The sequence below is a fragment of the Heptranchias perlo genome, chromosome 36, assembly GCF_035084215.1.
Source record: "Heptranchias perlo isolate sHepPer1 chromosome 36, sHepPer1.hap1, whole genome shotgun sequence".
Taxonomy (NCBI): domain Eukaryota; kingdom Metazoa; phylum Chordata; class Chondrichthyes; order Hexanchiformes; family Hexanchidae; genus Heptranchias; species Heptranchias perlo.
Window position 1 is genome coordinate 16,092,380 of NC_090360.1, and position 21,414 is coordinate 16,113,793.

The 21,414-nt window shown below is 41.4% G+C and overlaps 1 protein-coding gene across 5 annotated transcripts in view; it reads left to right on the top strand.

Annotated features, from left to right (window-relative positions):
* ptpn20 (protein tyrosine phosphatase non-receptor type 20) overlaps positions 1–21,414 on the top strand; it is a 283,839-nt gene that overhangs the window by 177,268 nt on the left and 85,157 nt on the right. For all 5 annotated transcript variants that reach the window (XM_067972632.1, XM_067972634.1, XM_067972633.1 and 2 more), the window contains 3 exons: positions 2,088–2,186; positions 3,088–3,425; positions 18,734–19,064. In XM_067972632.1, the coding sequence (XP_067828733.1) occupies positions 2,088–2,186; positions 3,088–3,425; positions 18,734–19,064 (768 nt within the window). The remainder of the gene's footprint in view (positions 1–2,087; positions 2,187–3,087; positions 3,426–18,733; positions 19,065–21,414) is intronic.

A 21,414-nucleotide genomic window follows, 5' to 3' on the forward strand; every position in this document is an offset into this window, starting at 1 on the left:
GTTTGCCTCAGTTCCACTTGAAGCCAATTGAGCCATGGTTTCATGATTTATCCCCAAAATTTCTTTAGAGTTTTGTGCCTGTAGCATGTGACTAATTCTTACTGCTTGACTAGGGTAACTGCTGACCTTTGACTCAAGGAGGATAGGAGCCTCTTTGGAACATGCTATGAATCAGCACTTGCTCAGCACTCATCTTTTATTTACATATGAATTAATACAGGATTAGTGCAATGCATAGTTACGTAGTACATAGTTACATAGAATTTCCAGCACAGAAACAGGCCATTCAGCCCAACTGGTCTACACTGGTATTTATATGCTCCACACAAGCCTCCTCCCACTGTACTTCATCTCACTCTATCAACATACCCTTCTATTCCTTTCTCCCTCATGTACTTATCTAGCTTTCCCATTAAATGCATTAAAACTGTGAGAACAAGAACTTTATTTTTAAAGGTGAGTCTAAACACTTCACATTGGCATTCAATGGCATTACCATCACCAAATTCCCAACCATCAACATCCTGGGGGTCACCATTGACCAGAAACTTAACTGGACCAGCCACATAAATACTGCGGCTTCTAGTGCAGGTCAGAGGCTGGGTATTCTGTGGCGAGTGACTCACCTCCTGACTCCCCAAAGCCTTTCCACCATCTACAAGGCACAAGTCAGGAGTGTGTTGGAATACTCTCCATTTGCCTGGATGAGTGCAGCTCCAACAACACTCAGGAAGCTCGACACCATCCAGGACAAAGCAGCCCGCTTGATTGGTACCCCATCCACCATCTTAAACATTCACTCCCTCCACCACAGGCGCACCGTGGCTGCAGTGTGTACTGTCTACAAGATGCACTGCAGCAACTTGCCAAGGCTTCTTCGGCAGCACCTCTCAAACCTGCGACCTCTGCCACCTAGAAGGACAAGGGCAGCAGGCACATGGGAACACCACCACCTGCACGTTCCCCTCCAAGTCACACACCATCCTGACTTGGAAATATATCGCTGTTCCTTCATCATTGCTGGGTCAAAATCCTGGAACTCCCTACCATCAGCACTGTGGGAGAACCGTCACCACACGGACTGCAGTGGTTCAAGAAGGTGGCTCACCACCACCTTCTCAAGGGCAATCAGGAATGGGCAATAAATGCCGGCCTTGCCAGCGACGCCCAAATCCCATGATTGAATAAAAAAAAATTCAATCAGCCTAATATAAACTGGAAAATCTGGTTTTTGGTTTAGAGTCAGAAACATTAACCAATCTTTTCTCTTTCCAGATATTGATACAGCGTATTTTCAGCACTTTTTGCTTTTAGAAGAGTTTCTGTTTATTAATTTATAACTTATTAAAGTAAGAGTGAGTGAGAGTTTAAGTTCTTGCTCAGCCCCGTTTCAATCCTGAGTAAAAAGTGGAGATGACAGGCACAAGCATTAAATATTTAGTGGAGTTTCAATACTGGATCATATAAATGTTACATGTTTAACAAGTAGGGTGTTAAAACCAACCAAAAAATTATAAAACAACCTATTGTAACCACAGAATAACTGGCAGACACAAATCCAGCTAGCTGACCTGAATTTCCAATCATTGGTTGCCAAATGTAATGGCAGCTAATTCTAGTCAAGGATCTGACACCTGTTTCTCCTTCTCTAGGAAGTACCTCTCCGCTTAGATGCTGTAATTTCTGGCCCAATCAGCTATGGAAATGTTAATTTTCTGTACAGACGATAGATAGAATAACCCGTTCAAACGCTGTTCTGTTCTTTAGAGAACAAGCATGACCTTTTATGTATGAACATTGACTCGCTAAATTACATCTAATTATATCTGGGTGCACTTATTTGCCAGTTCTTGACTCCAGTATTATGTCTTTGTCAACATTTTAATGGTGCCCAGCACTGTTCCATTCTATTGTTTGTAACATTACTTCAATGTGCCAATGTAAAGAATTAATGTGATAAATTGAAGGAGTCAACATGAATATCCATGCAGCCTTACTATGGCGTTTACAGCTATAATTCGGAATTGCTGTAAGTAGATGGTATCTGATCAAGGTTTCTGTTTCAACGGTTACCTCATTTTCAACAGGAGGTGCTTCATCTGCTACGAGGAGCTCCCCCCGAAGTCACAATGAGCTTGTGCAGACCAGCACCGGGAACCCTACCTGAAATAGACCCTAATCTGCTGGTAAATTTATTGCACACTGACAGTGCCTACAGACTTATGGGCTTGAGAGGGGGGGCTGGGGTTTGGGGGGCAGTGGATGGTACAGCAATTGTACACAAGGGCCACAGTTGGCTTGATCCCCAGTATGAGTATGATAACTATACCTATGAATGCTCTAGAAGTGATGAATAGACAGAAGATCCTTTCTTGTACCTGCCGTGTATTGGTATCCAACACTTAGCATCACCTCCTCATACATATTAATGGAAAAATGCTGTTTCATACAAAGTGCTACTTTAGGGCTATGAATCTGAGCTCCTAGTACAGCTAATCTCTTATCACCTGAAAATTTAAAACAAAAACAATAGTCGGAGTTTTATTTACATGCAGTTTACTGTTGGAGTTATCACTGTTCAAGTTTCTTCAGAAATAGTGTGGTTAGTTTGAATATCTAAGTAGATGTGGCACAGCTTCCTACTGTTGTCATACTCTACAGGATAAATTCGCTCTCACATTCGCAGGAGGGAGTTGTGTATTGAGAATGTGCATTGGGGAATGGATGTGCCAATTCTCCAACCCAAGCTCCCCATGACTGAGTCTTCCCCAGGAAGCACCAGATGGTCAATTTACCTTTGGATGAAATACAGTATTAAGAAACCTGATAAGCAGTTTGATAACTTATTTCTTAATATAAATTTGTTGTAACAGATGTTCACAACTTTATGCTTACAGACCATTGAATTTTTTATTAATGGTCAGGGTTAGTGATGTATTTTTCAAGGTGTATTCTCATGAGAAATAACTGAGAACCATAGGAGTGTTCCCATTAGGGGTTTCTGCTGTATATTGTGTATTTGATCAAAATGCTAAGATTTAGCCTCAAAGAAGTTACTCACTGTCACTTTTTATTTTAAAATGCTAGACTCCAACTTCTTCTCCTGTGAAAGAACTGTCTGTACTGAAGACATTTGATCTACAGTTGAAGGAGCAGCATCAAGAGGCTGACCTGTGCCAGGCAACAGAAGAAGACAAAGGTGAAGACCGACCTCATGGTTTCACTGAGCAGAGTCATCCGTATGATTCAAGCGATCAGGAGAGTGGTGATGAAGCAGTTGAGGAAGTTGTTGAACAATGCCAACATTTCCAAGATATTCCACTTGGTGCAACGGATTTGGAGCTAGTTACTGCTCTGGCTGAAGACCTGAGGCAGAACTGTTATTCAGCCTGTGACTTACCTGTTGCAGTACCACGCAAAGATAGGTGAGTGTTATCGCACTGTCTTTGGGAGAGCAAGATTGTCACTAAATAAGGACATTATTCCCTGTAACAATTTGATCTGGGCAGCAGATTTGTAAAAATCTAATTACCTAATTGGATAAATAAGATTTGCATATTTCATATTCAGAAATAGAAGGATAGTGCAGATGAATGCATGGCTGGAGAGATGTTGCAGGAGGGAGGGCTTTAGATTCCTGGGGCATTGGGACCGGTTCTGGGGGAGGTGGGACCTGTACAAGCTGAACAGGTCGCACCTCAACAGGGCTGGGACCAATATTGTGGTGGGGAGGTTTGCTAGTGCTATTGGGGATGGTTTAAACTCGCTTGGCAGGGGGATGGGGACCTGATCGTAGATTCAGTAAGGAGAGAAGCAGAGCTGGAAATGGAAGGCAGAAAATTAGTAAGCAAGTTTGGAAGGCAGAGGAAACAAAGGCTAGAAAATGGACAACAAAAGAATTTGGTAATGCTTAATGGCTTATACCTCAATGCTAGGAGTCTAGTGAATAAGGCAGATGAGCTGAGGGCACAGATAGACACGTGGAAGTATAATATCATTACTGAAACATGGCTTAAAGAGGGGCAGGAATGGCAGCTCAACATTCCTGGTTACAGGGTTTTCAGGCGAGATAGAGAGCGGGATAAAAAAGGAGGGGGGTTGGCAATATTGGTTAAAGAAACAATTACAGCCATGAGGTGGGATGATATGTTGGAAAGATCATCAAATGAGGCCATATGGATTGAACTGAAGAACAAAAAAGGGGCAATGACACTGCTGGGAATGTACTCTGGACCCCCAAACAGTCAGAGGGAGATAGAAGAGCAAATATGTAGGCAAATTTCTGAGAAGTGCAAAAACAATGCATTCAGGAGAACTTTTTTAGCCAGTACATAGCAAGCCCAACAAGAGAGGGGGCTGTACTGGACTGAATTTTAGGGAATGAAGCTGGCCAGGTGGAAGGAATATCAGTGGGAGAGCATTTTGGTGGTAGTGACCATAATTCAGTTAGATTTAGCATAGTTATGGGAAAGGTCGAAGATAGAACAGGAATAAATGTTCTCAATTGGGGAAAGGCCAATTTTACTAAGCTGAGATGTGATTTAGCAAAAGTGGAATGGAAACAGCTACTTGAAGGTAAATCAGTGTCAGAGCAGTGGGAGGAGATAGTAAGGCTTCGGAGCAAATATGTTTCTACAAAGAAAAAGGGTGGAACTGCCAAATCTAAAGCCCCCTAGATGTCAAGGAGCATACAGGGTAGGATAAGGCAAAAAAGAGAAGCTTATGCCAGATACTGAGAGCTCAATACTGCAGAAAGCCTAGAGGAGTATAGAAAGTGCCGGGGTGAAATTAAAAAGGAAATTAGGAAAGCAAAGAGAGAGCATGAAAAAATATTGGCAAGTAAAATCAAGGAAAACCCAAAGATGTTTTATGAATACATAAAGAGCAAGAGAATAACTAAGGAAAGAGTAGGGCCTATTAGAGACTAAAAAGATAACCTATGTGTTGAGACGGATGATGTGGGTATGGTTCTACTTTGCATATGTCTTCACAGAAGAGGGGGACTATGCAGACATTGTAGTTAAGGAGGATGAATATGAAATATTGGATGGAATAAACATAGTGAGGGAGGAAATATTAAGGGGATTAGCATCTTTGAAAGTATTTAAATCACCAGGCTGTTAAGAGAAGCAAAGAAGGAAATAGCGGAAGCTCTGACCATCATTTTCCAATCCTTCATGGCTATAGAGTGGTGCCGGAGGATTGGAGGATTGCTAACGTTGCACTGTTGTTTAAAAAGGGAGAAAGGAATAGACCGAGTAATTACAGGCCAGTCTCGGTGGTGGGCAAATTATTGGAATCGATTCTGAGGGACAATATTAATCATCATTTAGAAAGGCACAGATTAATCAAGGACAGTCAGCGTGGATTTGTCAAGGGAAGGTCTTGTCTGCCTAACTTGATTGAATTTTTTGAGGAGGTAACAAGGAGGGTCGATGAGGGTAGTGCATTCGATATGGTCTACATGGATTTTAGCATGGCTTTTGACAAAGTCCCCCATGGCAGACTGTTCAGAAATGTAAAAGCCCATGGGATCCAAGGGAAAGTGGCAAGTTGGATCCAAAATTAGTTCAGTGGCAGGAAGCAAATGGTAATGGTCGATGGGTGTTTCTGTGACTGGAAGGCTATTTCCAGTGGATTTCTGCAGGTCCCTTGCTTTTGTGGTAAATATTAATGATTTGGACTTAAATGTAGGCGCATCATTACGAAGTTTTCAGATGATACAAAAATTGGCCGTGTGGTTGATAGTGAGGAGGAAAACTATAGACTGCAGGAAGATATCAATGGACTGGTCAGGTGGGCAAAAAAGTGGCAAATGGAATTCAGTCCGGAGAAGTATGAGGTAATGCATTTGGGGAGGGCAAACAAGGCAAGGGGATACACAATAAATGGGAAGATACTGAGAGGTGTAGAGGAGCAGAGGGACCTTGGAGTGCATGTACACAGATCCCTGAAGGTAGCAGGACAGGTAGAAAAGGTGATTAAGAAGGCATACGGGATACTTTCCTTTATTAGCCGAGGCATAGAATATAAGAGCAGGGAGATTATGCTCGAACTGTATAAAACACTAGTTAGGCCTCAGTTTGAGTCCTGCATACAGTTCTGATCACCACATTACAGGAAAGATGTGATTTAACTAGAGAGGGTACAGAGGAGATTGACGAGGATGTTGCCAGAAGTAGAGAATTCTGAGGAAAGATTGGATAGGCTGGGGTTGTTTTCTTTGGAACTGAGGAGGCTGAGGGGAGATTTAATTGAGGTGCATAAAATTATGAAGGGCCTATTTCCCTTAGCAGAGAGGTCAATAACCAGGGGGCACAAATTTAAAGTAATTGGTAGAAGGATTAGAGGGGAGCTGAGGAGAAATTTTTTCACCCGGAGGGTGGTGGGGGTCTGGAACTCACTGCCTGAAAGGGTGGTAGAGGCAGAAACCCTCAACTCATTTAAAAAGTACTTGGATGAGCACTTGAAGTGCCATAACTTACAGGGCTACGGACCAAGAGCTGGAAAGTGTGATTAGGCTGGATGGCTCTTTATCAGTCGTCACAGACACAATGGGCCAAATGGCCTCCTTTTGTGCTGTAAATTTCTATGATTCTAATTAAGCAGCACCAAAAATCTAAATATCTCCTCGGCTATTGTGGAATCAAATGGGTGTAGGCTCCATTGGCAGGTTGAGCTATTCATGGTGTAATGCACTCCTGTTCCTTTCCTCCCCGATGCTATCTGTGGCAGCTGCAGAGTAAGTCATCTCCAATGTGTGTAGCCTTTCTAAGAGGACCAGATACAAGGACAGCCTTCATGCAATGCAATTATAAGTCCTGTTCAGCTTCCTTTGATCTGTATCAAGGACCTGATTACTCCAGTTATGGTGCAAGTAGTTTCTTCTGTAAGCACATCAAGGCGACAACAACTTGCATTTATATTGTGCCTTTAATGTAATAAAACGTCCCAAGGTACTTCACAGGAGCGTAATCAGACAAAAATTGACACCGAGCGAAAGAAAGTGATATGAGCATGGCTGCTTAAAAGCTTGGTCAAAGACAAAATCAAAAGCAAAAATACTGCGAATGCAGGAAGCCTGAAATAAAAACAGAAAATGCTGAAAATACTCAGCAAGTCAGGCAGCTTCTGTGGAGAAAGAAACAAAGTTAACGTTTCAGGTCGATGACCCTTTGTCAGGTCAAAGAGGTAGGTTTTAAAGAGCGTCTTAAAGGAGGAGAAAGAGGCGGAGAGGTTTAGGGAGGGAATTCTAGAGTTAGGGCCTAGACGGCTGACGGCACGGTAGGGGGAAGGGAATGGGGGATGCACAAGTCTCGAATAATAAACAGAACCTCTCAGGACTCAAATTATTTATGATTTTAGTAATCAGCAAAGAAACAGACAGAGCAGTTTGTTAATAGATAATGCCTGTCAGAATTACTTTTACCATGAACAAAAGGTTCAAAATTTATTTCTCCTTCAACAGGATGTTCTTCAATTAATATTGAATCATTTCTCTTATTTGAGCCTAATCACAGGAGATGGTTATTTACAAAAGCCTGGCAACATTGAAATTCATTTACTAATACTCCCAGTGATACTTAACTTATTGTCCACAAATGCACAATGTCGGGAATTGCCCATCAGCTTTGCCATGAATGAGTTAAACTGTGAAAATGTGCAACCCTTGCAGAATTTTTCCAACATGTTGAAGATAGACACGCCAACACAAGCAAAATCACTGAGTTGAGTGTTAATAACCAAGATTGTGTGTGTCTATCGCAGGGCTGTAACTAACCCAGTGGGTTATCAGACTTGTCAACTGTTAGAAGATTTCTGTTTGTTTGAGCTGAAAGGGTGCCCTGTTGAACAATTTTCTGAGCACTAAGTCAGGATTCACAATGCAGTTGGCATATGTCTTGTACTTCACATGTACAGAGACTTTGATAGACAAATACGATATTGATTGGCTCCTACACAAATGAAGAGTGTCAGTATCATGGAGAACTATTCGGGAAACACTACAAGAGGTAATTATATAGTTGGGCTCGGCAAAACTCAGCTGCTTATGTGATATAGACTTTGTTCTGCCATGTCAGATAGGTAATGCATTTGCAGCTTTCTGTTTATTTATCTATTTTAAAACTTTTGTGTCTCTGTGGATGTATTGTTGGGTGTCATAGAGGCCATTCCCTTCTACCAATCAGATCACAGAATCGGAGTCCGCTGTCCCTTCAACCACTTGCGTCACAGAATTTCAAATCATTGGATCCCAGGGAAAGGAACCTATCCAGTCCCAATTAGAATATTTCTGATTGTCAATCAAAAGAAAAATGTAATTCTACCAAAAATATTGTGGTTCCATGACAGTTCCTCACTCATCCCACTCTAATCCCTTAACAATTAAATCCCTTAACAATATAATGCTCAATTCCAGCTCCGGCTGCTCACTGCTCTTCCCGTTGCCAGGGTGATGGTCCTTGGGTTCCGGCTGAGGCTCACTATAGGCCCATTTTAACTCTGCTCTCTGGGCCTGGGCCCAAGGCTGGGTCCAGACCTTGGCCCTGACCCTACTTTAACCATCAGAGCTTGTAAACCACTGGAGCTCCAACCAGCGAATCACGTAAATAATTAAGAAAACGAAGGAAGGTTCTGGGGAGGGAGGAGGGAAGAAGAGACAAATAAGTAAAGTATTTGCATGTAAAGCAAATACTGCAAATGCATTGTGGGAAGCAAATAAATAAAGTATTTTCATGTTAAGCAAATATTACAAATGTGTTGTGGGAATAAATGGAAATAGGAAGATGTGGGGCAAAGTTGAGCAATTTTGTACAATTTTGTAGGTATATTGATTAGTGAGCTTCGTGTCTTTTACAGTATCACTAAATTGTGTAATATTTTTGCCTCTAATCAGTCACACGATATATAGCTTCACTAAATTTGTTGTATTGCAGCAATTGGCAAACTGCTCTTGTGTTAAGGCAGCATTGTGACTGCAGTAAACAATAAAAACTCCACCACGGATCATGGACTATCCATAAGCAATGCCACAAGGGATCTACTAGTACTTTAAAAAATGGCCCACATAAGTCAGTTTAACCTCAGTGGTGGGGAAACTTTTAGAAACGATAATCCGGGATAGAATTAACAGTCACTTGGATGAGTGTGGATTGATTAGGGAAAGCCAGCACAGATTTGTTAAAGGCAAATCGTGTTTAACTAAACTGATAGTAACAGGGTAACAAATGTAACCCCATTATTTAAGAAAGGAGGGAGAGAGAAAACAGGGAACTACAGACCTGTTAGCCTGACATCAGTAGTGGGGAAAATGCTAGAATCTATTATAAAGGATGTGATAACAGGGCACTTAGAAAATAATAATAGGATTTGGCAGAGTCAATATGGATTTATGAAAGGGAAATCATATTTGACAAACTATTGGAGTTCTTTGAGGATGTAACTAGTGGAATAGATAAGGGGGAACCAGTGGATGTGGTGTATTTGGATTTTCAGAAGGCTTTTGATAAGGTTCAACACAGGAGGTTGGTGAACAAAGTTAGAGCACATGGAATTGGGGGTAGTATACTGGCATGGATTGAAAATTGGTTAACAGGCAGAAAACAGAGAGTAGGAATAAAGGGGTCTTTTGCAGGTTGGCAGACTGTGACTAGTGGGGTACCGCAGGGATCAGTGCTTGGGCCCCAGCTATTCACAATCTATATCAATGATTTGGATGAGGGGACCAAATGTAATATTTCCAAGTTTGCTGATGACACAAAACTAGGTGGGAATGTGAGCTGTGAGGAGGATGCAAAGAGGCTTCAAGGGGATTTAGACAGTCTAAGTGAGTGGGCAAGAACATGGCAGATGGAATATAATGTGGAAAAATATGAAGTTATCCACTTTGGTAGGAAGAACAGAAATGCAGAGCATTTTTTAAATGGTGAGAGATTGGGAAATGTTGATGTTCAAAGGGACCTGGGTGTCCTTGTACATAAGTCACTGAAAGCTAACATGCAGGTGCAGCAAGCAATTAGGAAGGCAAATGGTATGTTAGCCTTAATTACAAGAGGGTTTGAATACAGGAGTAAAGATGTCTTACTGCAATTATATAGGGCCTTGTTGAGACCACACCTGGAGTATTGTGTACAATTTTGGTCTCCTTACCTAAGGAAGGATATACTTGCCATGGAGGGAGTGCAACGAAGGTTCACCAGACTGATTCCTGGGATGGCGGGATTGTCGTATGAGGAGAGATTGAGTAGACTAGGCCTGTATTCTCTACTGTTTAGAAGAATAAGAGGTGATCTCATTGAAATATACAAAATTCTTACAGGGCTCAACAGGGTAGATGCAGGGAGGATGTTTCCCCTCCCTGGGGAGTCTAGAACCAGGGTCTCAGAATAAGGGGTAGGCTATTTTGGACTGAGATGAAGAGAAATTTCTTCACTCAGAGGGTGGTGAATCTTTGGAATTCTTTACCCCAGAGGGCTGTGGAGGCTCAGTCATTGAGTACATTCATAACAGAGATCGATAGATTTCTATATATTAAAGGCATCAAGGGATATTAGGATAGTGCAGGAAAATGGCATTGAGGTAGAAGATCAGCCATGATCTTGTTGAATGGCGGAGCAGGCTCGAGGGGCCGGATGGCCTACTCCTGCTCCTATTTCTTATGCTCTTATGATAGAGTTTTTTGATGAGATAACAGAGAGGAAAGATGAAGGCAATGCAGTTGATGTGGTGTAGATGGACTTTCAAAAGGCATTTGATAAGGTGCCGCCTGGTAGGCTTATCATCAAGATTGCGGCCCATGGAATAAAGGGGGCAGTAGCAACATGGATACAGAATTGGCTAAGGGACAGGAAACAGAGAGTAGTGGTGAACGGTTGTTTTTCGGACTGGAGGGAGGTGTACAGTGGTGTTCCCCAGCGGTCGGTGCTGGGGCCACTGCTTTTCTTGATATATATTAATGACTTGCACTTGGGTGTACAGGGCACAATTTCAAAATTTGCAGATGAACACAAAACTTGGAAGGGTAGTAACAGTGAGGAGGTTAGTGATAGACTTCAAGAGGATATAGACAGGCTGGTGGCATGGGCGGTCACGTGGCAGATGAAATTTAACACAGAAAAATGCGAAATGATACATTTTGGTCGGAAGAACGAGGAGAGGCAATATAAACTAGAGGGCACAATTCTAAAAGGGGTACAGGAACAGAGAGATCGGGGGGTATATGTGCACAAATCGTTGAAGATGGCAGGGCAGGTTGAGAAAGCGGTTAAAAAAGCATACGGAATCCTGTGCTTTATAAATAGAGGCATAGAGTACAAAAGTATGGAAGTCATGATGAACCTTTATAAAACATTGGTTCGGCCACAACTGGAGCATTGTGTCCAGTTCTGGGCACTGCACTTTAGGAAAGGTGTGAAGGCCTTAGAGAGGGTGCAGAAGAGATTTACTAGAATGATTCTAGGGATGAGGGACTGGAGAAGCTGGGATTGTTCTCTTTGGAATAGAGACGATTGCGAGGAGATTTGATAGAGGTATTCAAAATCATAAAGGGTGTAGACAGAGTAGATAGAGAGAAACTATTCCCATTGGCGGAAGGGTCAAGAACCAGAGGACATATATTTAAGGTGATTGGCAAAAGAACCAAAGGTGACATGAGGAAAAACTTTTTTACACAGTGAGTGGTTAGGATCTGGAATGCACTGCTCAAGGGGATGGTGGAGGCAGATTCAAACATTGCCTTCAAAAGGGAACTGGATAAGTACTTGAAAGGAAAAAAATTGCAGGGGGATAGGGCGGGGGTGTGGGGCTAGCTGGATTGCTCTTGCATGGAGCCAGCACAGACTCGATGGGCCGAATGGCCTCCTTCAGTTCTGTAATCTTTCTATGATTCTATAATAATTAATCCTATAACACTTTTTTGATGTAGTATAGTGCATTTTTTTAGCTGAGAATCTCTTCATCCAGCTTAAAATTTATTACAATTTCCTTGAACCAGATTGGAAGAACTACAGTACAAATCCCAATAGATTAGTGGAGTGAACAATTATTTTGCTGCCTGTAGGACTGTGGTGACCCAATTTTCTGTTAAATGTTGGAATTCCCATTGATGTGAGGCACTGTTTAATAATGAAACAAAGCATAAACTGGCATCTCTTCTGCATAATCTCCTCATCGAGGCCCTGTCTGTCTGTTTCTGGGGTTCAGGTAGTCATTAAACATCCCATGTCACTCAAACAACATCTGGGAGTTCTCTCAGTGTCGTGGGCAATATTCCTTCCTCAAGAAACACCATCAAAAGCAGTTTGACTGGTCATTCTTCCAATTGCCGTTTGTGCGATTTTGCTTATTCACATTGGTTTCTGTGTTTGCCTATATAAAATGTACTTCAGCATAGTTCATTGCATGTGTAGTGCTTTGGGATGGTTTCTGAGAGATGCGTCAAGTGTTAACTGCATGTTCTTTCTTTTCACTGTAATAAATCTGTAGTTGGCACACACACTTGATGGTTGGTAAAGAATAGGAATCAATCTGTACAGTTTCTGTTTGTTCTGTAGATTAATATTATGCTTGTAAAGCCACGGGGTGAACACATTCCTCCAAAATATCTAATGGAAAGGTTGCAAATGGACTGGGCCCTTTTGAGGAGATCTGCCAAAATTACATCATTTTGGTCTACACTTCTGACTTACATTAAAACTCTGGCAACTACTGTTCCTTGATGGACCTATTGCTTGAAATCCCATTTGACATTGCCTTGTCTAAACAAATTGGTTTCCTACTCTTTGCAGTAAGCCTTTCCCAGAAGGTTGTCAATTCACCATCCAAGCACTTTATTATTCAGGCCACCAGGAGATGGAGCATCCTGAGGAAGTATCTTATTATCTTTCAGTTGCAACTGAACCGTATCAACTAGATTTGGCTTTCCAGTACGTATGTTGTCAAACCATGGCAACTGTCAAAGAACCCCAATTATTGCTGCACCCTCTCCCAACCAGTTAGTGTTTGTGTAAGTGTCTCAGACCCGTGTGTTCTCAGTATTGGGTGACATATGAGTAGATATAAAAAATGTGAATATAAAAGCAGGGAGGTTATTCCGGAACCGTATAAAACACTAGTTAGATCACAGCTTGAGTATTGCGCACAGTTCTGGTCACCACACTACAGGAAGGATGTAATTGCACTAGAGAGGGTGCAGAGAAGGTTTACAAGGATATTGCCTGGACTGGAGAATTTTAGCTATGATGACAGATTGGATAGGCTGGGGTTGTTTTCCTTGGAACAGAGGAGGCTGAGGGGTGATTTGATTGAAGTGTACAAAATTATGAGGGGCCTGGATAGAGTGGATAGGAAAGATCTATTTCCCTTAGCGGAGGGGTCAATAACCAGGGGGCATAGATTTAAAGTGATTGGTAGAAGGATTAGAGCGGAAATGAGGAAAGACTTTTTCACCCAGAGGGAGGTGGGGGGTCTGGAACTCACTGCCTGAGAGGGTGGTAGAGGCAGAAACCCTCAACTCATTTAAAAAATACCTGGATGTGCAACTGAAGAGCCGTGACCTGCAGGGCTGTGGACCAAATGCGGGAAAGTGGGATTAGGCTGGGTGGCTCGTTTCTCAGCCAGCGCGGACATGTGGGCTGAATGGCCTCCTTCTGTGCCGTAAATTTTCTATGATTCTATGATTCAATGTAAAATAACTTTACATGTCTCTATTGTGATTCAGTCTTTAACTGATGTATTGTCCAATACAAATATTGTGTTTTCAAATAAACCCTGTGATATCGGCTACATCCTCATTGTGCCTGAGAAGGGGAAGAATAAAATAGTTATAAATAGTTATATATGTGTTTTCTTTATTTAATTCAATTTTTAAAAACATGATAACGTCAATGTGGTCCTTTAGGAAGGAAGACCGTTGTCCTCTTTAGATACTTTATTTATTTTAAATGTCAATTTAATTAGTTTTTTTCTGATGATATTGAAATTTTATCGTAATACTAGCAGATCTCCTATGGCATTGCTCATTAGTCAGTCAGAGGAGGTGCTACTTTATAATGGCAGATGCATTGTAGCATGCAAAGCACAATAGATTATCCTTCTGCTAAAGTGTGGAGGTATGTCCTTTCAAGGCTACAAAATCCAATTGCTGCTATGTAAATACTTGGTTCATACAAGTGGTTTCTGTTAAGTAAACTCTGGGTGAGACTTTACAGATGTTATTTAAGAGAATGCAGATATCCTGGCTCTGGTACTTTGTGTTGCTGGAGAGTTTCTTTGTCTTTTTATACTTTGAAAAAAAAGTTGAATGTGACATTTGAAGTGTGACAGAGATGTGCGTTGGACAGGAAATACACGCTAAGTACTCATTTTTATAATATTATAGATATTTGTGTATTTTTTAAATAATTATTTGATTTAGAAATAATTATCATATCCCTTATCAACCAAGTACTGGCTCCCTCTATCTTATCTCTTAGTTTAGGTTCATTGATCAATGCAACAGTGAGCCTGTTATGTCTCTCAAAGTACAATGCTCTGCTTGAGAAATTAGGTCAAACTGCAGTCAGATAGGAATGTGGCCTGCACTTTGCTCAGTCTGTCTATCTGCAAAATGTCAGATAACAGATAAACCTTAACATTTATATTTAAATGTTACATAATAATCTGTACAATAGCGAGGACACAATATACCATCAGTTTCACCATTTACGGCATCCTGCTCCTTTAACGTAGTTGGACAATTTAAATTCCTTTCTTCCCTTTTTGGACGTGGGGAATGATGAAATTGCTTTCAGCAATTATTTTGATGAAGATGTTATCTTGTTTGTAGGAAATTATCCCCGTGCACTTTTTTAACATTTGTAAACCTGTTTAAATGCGTTATTATTATACTGGCAGATCTCCTATGGCATTGCTCACTAGTAAATCAGACGATGTGCTATTTTATACCGGCCAATACATTGTAGTGGGCAAAGCACAATGAAGTATCCTTTTGCTAAAGTGCAAAGTAAGTCCTTTCAAGGCTGCAAAATCCAATTGCTGCTAAGCAAACATTTGGTTCATACAAGTGGTTGCTGTTAAGTAAACATTGGGTGAGTCCGTACAGATGTAATTTAAGAGACTGCAGATATCCTGACTAACAAATACTGTGGGCTATAAATTGGGCTCGGTAGTGCCTGTTGTATAGGCACTACGCGGAATCCTAAGGACCCAAAATAGCGTCTGGAATGCGTGCGCGCACTTCTAGCATGACGTGCACCGGATGCCAACCTGGTAAAGGCGTTTGCACAGGCGCAGATAACGAACGCCGGCACCAGATAAAGTAGGGAGAATATGCTGTAGATCAGTGTACAACGCTGATTTAAAGGGACAGATGCGATTTTGGAGCTCAATGCTCCAGCCGCCACACTTAACCACGCACAGCTGAACAGGTCATAGACGGCCTGGAGGAACCCCCACCAGCGCTATTTAAAGAGACCATGCAGGTGTTGCAGGTTAGTTGCTGGATTATTGCTTCTCGCTGCAGGTACAATTGTACGTGTTCGTTGAAGCTTCCTATACTTGGAGAAAGTTGCAATAGTACATAGAGAGTGGTCTGGCAGGTCCCGAATTACTGTTGGTGGCGTTTAAAACAGTGTGCTGAACAAAGTTTCTGCCAACCATGGGTGGCCTGCTAGGGCTCTCGCTGGGCATTGAACACGACTGGGAGCATACAGAGAGGCCACGCAGAGCAGGTCAAGCTGCGAGGACAAGGAGGAGGAAGAGGAGACATATGGCATTGAGCAGGAGGCCATATCCAATGAGGGCTTTCAGGGACCAATTCTCTTACCTCAATCTGAGCGAAAATCTGTGCGTCCAACGGCTGCCGTTCACAAAAGAGGTCGTGCTGGAGATTTATCAACTGCTGCAGCCACAACTGCAACCACAGAGCAGGGCAAGGACGGCATTGCCTGTGACTGTGAAGGTAACCATGGCTCTGAACTTTTACGGCTCTGGATCCTTTCAGGCTGCTACTGGCGATATGTGGAACATCTCACAGTTTGCAGTGCACTGCTGCATAAGGGAAGTCACCGAGGCTCTGTACGAGCTGCGCAATAAATTCATAATGTTCCCTCTTCACAGAGAGGGGCAGAATGAGCGAGCACAAGGGTTTGCTACTCTGGCAAATCTCACGTGCTGCCTGCATCTCAACGACCGGACACGGGTTAATCGCGCACTGCAACCCCCCACCCCCGGCTGGTTTCAGGGGTTATCCAATTTAATTTCCTGTATGTTAAAATAGCACATAGAGGAATTTCAGACAAACATATGTTTTGTTACAAAGAACACTGAGCAATTTCATCCTAAATATTGTTTATACATATAAATATTATTGAATTTAATGGGATTTAGGAACATCAAGGGCTATATACTACAACAGAGAAATATCCCGAGATATGAGCCAGAAATTGCTCCCGAAATAACGGAGGAGCTCACCAGCGATCTCCGTTTTTCGTGGCGAATCGAAGGAGCGTGTTCCCGCGTTTGCACCCGCGCACTAAAACGCGGAAATCGTGAACTTGCTCCTATTGGTTCGCCGGTGATTTGACAGCTGCGAATTAAAGGGCCATCGCTGAAAAACCGCAAACTTGCTCATCCACCCAGTTGGAAAGTAACTAATTACGCCACCAAACAGGTACACTTAAAAATACCAGGTCTAAACTAAGTTTTAAAAGCGCGGTTAGTCTTAATGACTGCCAAACAACTAAAAATTAAATTTTTAAAATGTGGAGTCCCATGTTACTCCTTATTTTATTAGTTTTTGGTCATTTAAAAAATTAAAAATTTAAAATGTAATTTTTTTTTTACTTTGGCTTTTTATTTAAAAAAATGAACATTTTTATTTACAATGAATTCCAAAATACTAACTTTAAATGAATGAAGTCTGCTTGTGGGCGTGACTTCTCTTCCTGACAGATTTTGTGGGCGTGTCTTCTATTCTCACAGACTGTTCCACGCGCATCAATTTACTCTGCTCAGAGGCTGGGTTGATAGCGCACAGTTTTTTAAACGTTCAAAATCAAGCACGTTGACAGAACCCGCAGTTAATACATTTGTCAAATTAATGCGCAGGAGCTGCGGCGAGCATTGTCACACCGCTGTGCGCAACTTCTGGCCCGAAGTGTTTTGGAAAATGTTATACATTAGTTTTGCCAATGTTTCGTTGATGGGGTTCCTTCATGAAGCCTTGTATCAATGCATTTCACAGCAGCAGATCCATTGGGTTGACATAGGCAAGGGGATCTGTTGCAGCACTAATGTCACTGGTAGCAATGGCTGATTATCGCTTGCAGACCAAACTTTTAATTTCAGTCTCCACTGAGTGTTTAGTGAAATATGCACTTCAGTTGGTACAAGGTTGATAAACTTTCCGTTGGGGTATTTTATGCATCCTTCCCTTTGTTAACTGCACCCTGTAGATGGCTACATACTTTATACAGACACTAACCCCTAATCTTCATCATTACACTGGAGTGGGAATTGTCCTAGGAGATCCACAGACAAATGATGCAAGACAAGAAGCTGTCTGATTTCCCTCATTGATGGGGCATCTTAACTTGAATCCAAGGCAATATTTTAGTGCTGACAGGACTCAACTGGGTTCAATTCCCACTCCAGTGACTTGAGCACAAAATCTAGGCTGACACTCCAGTGCACTACTGAGGGAGTGCTGCACTGTCAGAGGTGCCGTCTTTCAAATGGGATGTTAAATCAAGGCCACGTTTGCTCTCTCAGGTGGATGTAAAAGTTCCCATGGCACTATTTCAAAGAAGAGCAGGGGAGTTCGCCCCAGTGTCCTGGCCAATATTTATTCCTCAACCAACATCACTGAAACAGATTATCTGGCCATTATCACATTGCTGTTTGTGGGAGCTTGCTGTGCGCAAATTGGTTGCTGCGTTTCCTACATTATAACAGTGACTACACTTCAAAAAGTACTTCATTGGCTGTAAAGCACTTTGGGACATCCTGGGGTCATGAAAGGCGCTATATAAATGCAAGTCTTTCTTTATGTAGCTTACCTGTGCACTTAGGGAGCAAGTGTACAGGTAAGGGATACACAAATACCTCACACCAACAATAGTACAGTATATATTTTAGCAAATACTCAGTGGATACTGAAATAAAAAGTTGGTCTGCATTCTGACAGCTCCCAATGGAGTTCTGTTACACTAAAATACTGCCTTGGAGTGTTGTAATGATTAATATTAATTGTCAGTCTCACTGAGACAGGCAACAACGGTTAGTTGGGGTTTAGTGTGTGAAATGAAAATGTCATTGTTGATATCGTAGAGTAATGTCTTGCTGAGACTGAGGCTGAATCACATTGTCAGAGCAATGATAAAGGAACTGAGCATTGCATCTGGCCTGTGCCCTATCTGACATATGAATGACTGATGCTATCAAATAATTGATGGCTGTGTCCAGAAAGATTTTAATTCCCGAGTGTGTTTCTAACTATCCTTTACTGAACAAAAATGCTTAAATAAATCCAATTTAAAAAATGAGTTTTGTTGAACATTACGGACTTGACTTGTAATTACACCAAACTATTATTGTAAGTGCAGTCTCACACTCAATAAGATCTGATTTCAATGAAAAGCTGCTCTTCCTAAATACAGTCAATTTTATTGGGCCTGCACTGTATTGGAGAATTGAACAGTCTGTTACCTTAATAACATATTATTCTAATTCTCAGCTTTCTGTGCAATGTGACTGATGAAAGTGACTTGAGATCGTCAGTCTACTTTTACAAGCCTGAAGTATCTTCTCCTACACCAATGGATGAAGAATACCTGACCATAAGCTCTACATCTGCCTCCTCATGGTGTGAAAGTCCAGACGCTCAACCATCGAACATCCCTTTCCCGCAACCTTGTTTCTTGGTGACTTCCCCAGAACCTTCAGATGCAGCAGAGAAAGACACTACTGATAAAACAGAGTGGGAAGATCTCGAGGAGATAGATCCTAAAGTGGAAGTGCAAGCAGCAGCAAGGAATGAAGAAGATGAGGAAGAAGATCCAAAATTAGTAAGTGTGGCATGAGGTGGTTCTGTAAAACAATAGAAGTTTTACATGGTTCACCACATAATCGCTCACTTGCTGTTTACGTACTAGAGCTTATGTGAAAGTCTATGAGGCAGGAATGAATGGACTAAACTTTACTTGTGCATTTTCATTGCTACCTCGATTGATGATGCACTGAACAATTTTGCCAGCCATGGTACAAATGTTCTTTTCAGTACTGTCGATATAAGGGCTACACTCCCAAAGTGATATCAGTTGATGCTCATTCTTTTCAAGCATGCTTTTTATGTCAGTATTACTGGAATTATGCCTGAGTGTTGGGGAGAAAATGGCTTCATGTGACATAAGAATTTCAGAGAGATCCCAGTTTGTAAAAAAATAAATAAAATAAAAGCAAATAGCACTGAAGATAATTGAAAACTTTGACCAAATTGGATTAAGTAACTATGATTTGTTTTTTAATTCTGTTAAATTTTTTAGTAAATGTTAGTGTAGTGCCACTACCATTGAAGTATATAGTGTGGCCTTATAGGGAGTCTGTGTGCGTTGCTCGAAAAATTACATTCGCATTGCCTCAGGTTCATTTCTCATCCTCTACAGTGCCATGGAGGAGGAATCCTGTGCCACCAATAATGGGGCATAAAATGGCACAGGGTTTTCACACTGTGAAGTGATGTCACCAGCAGAGAGCAAGTCACTAATGCACACTCTAAAGTCTAGAAGCAGCAGCTATCTGACTATGTACAGAAAAGCCTTTCTATAGCCCTGAGTAACCAGTGCATTGTGAGAAAGCAACAATGCCAGTATGGGGCAAAAGTTCCATTGCCCAGCCCCCTCTGCAGCTGATTTAACCAACAGACAAAACAGTCTGTTTGTATAAAACGTTGTGTGTAAAAAAAAAAATCACTGTGCACTGTGGACCTTTGTGATTTTAAGCTGGTTATCGAGTTTTTCAGCTGTCTTTCAGCACAATCGGCCGTCAGTCCAGAATGCTGTGCAGAGCAGTAAGCCATTGCTGCAACTTTGTGCCAGCATTCTTGTCTTTAAAATTTTAAAATGTTAAGTGACTCCCAAACGAACTCACACAGCTTGAGTTTAGTCATTATAACATTTCATTAAAGATTGTCCAAGTACCTTCCCTCACTTGCACTATTATTTCAAACCATCAAACTTCTCCGTAGTAAGCAATTGAAAAAATATACAAGTTTTGGTATCACTGATGGAGCTGAAGTAACTATGTGGTATTTGATAGCTTGGAATTAGCTTCTGCTAAGGACGGCTTGGCTTGCACACAGCTCCTTCAAGCAAACAGATGGACAGATACCCCTCTAATCCCCCTCTGCTTTGCTGAAGGGGCTTAATAATCAGCAGCAGGAAGGTTCACCCATATAGGTCAAGGGCAGGCTGCTGTAGTTCAAAGTCTATGCAATGTGTATAGAAAAACTCCCTCTATTCTTATGTCTTGAAGGATTATCCCATTCAATAAAAAAAATTGTGATAAATTAAGCAGATTTTCGAGAAATAAAGTGACTGACTCTGTGAAGTTTATCACAATGGAATAAATGTGAGCCAGGAGGAGTCATTAATCATTATCCATGGAAAATAAGGTGGTTTCATTCATAATTCATTTTGTTCTGATTGAAACTAAATTAAATTTATATTAAATTAAGTACATGATTGCTCCGTTTCCATTATGACTGAATTTGATATTGTTTTACATTTCAGTTACACTCATATTTCCCAGTAGTAATACTAATAGCGTTATCATTATTATGTTTCATATTTGACTTTTTGCCTGTTATTATTCAAATGAATACTGAATAGTTCATTTTATGGGAGGGAAAGACTCTGGTGCGTGTTCCAAACTCACGATGCCACAGCTCTAAGATTTGAACCATTTTATGAGGTACCTGATTTTAAAAAATATGTAATGCCTTGTGGAATTTGTTTATTTTTTTTCAATTTCCTTTGCTGAAGTTGCTGGCTCACACCAGAGTTTGGTTTCCATGGGTTTTGGCAGCCCTGCTGTACCTCATCCAAGTGGCTATTTTATTAATTGTGAGCTAGACAGTGACTGTGAGCTAGCTATTCAACCATATGGGACATCACAGCAGAGCACGATCCAGTCCACAACAGTAACACACACGCACACACTTTTTCTCATTCTCTGTTTCAGGGACACTGAACCTAAATTATAGCACCTCTCGTGACACTCCTGTTGAGGTCAGCTGACCCAGTAGGGGTCAGGGTTCAAAGTTGAGAGTTTCCCTGGTCCGAATTGCTCAGTACCACAAAAGCAATCCCATTACATATTGGATCCCTGGAGCAGCATTTATTTTTTTCTCTTTTCGTC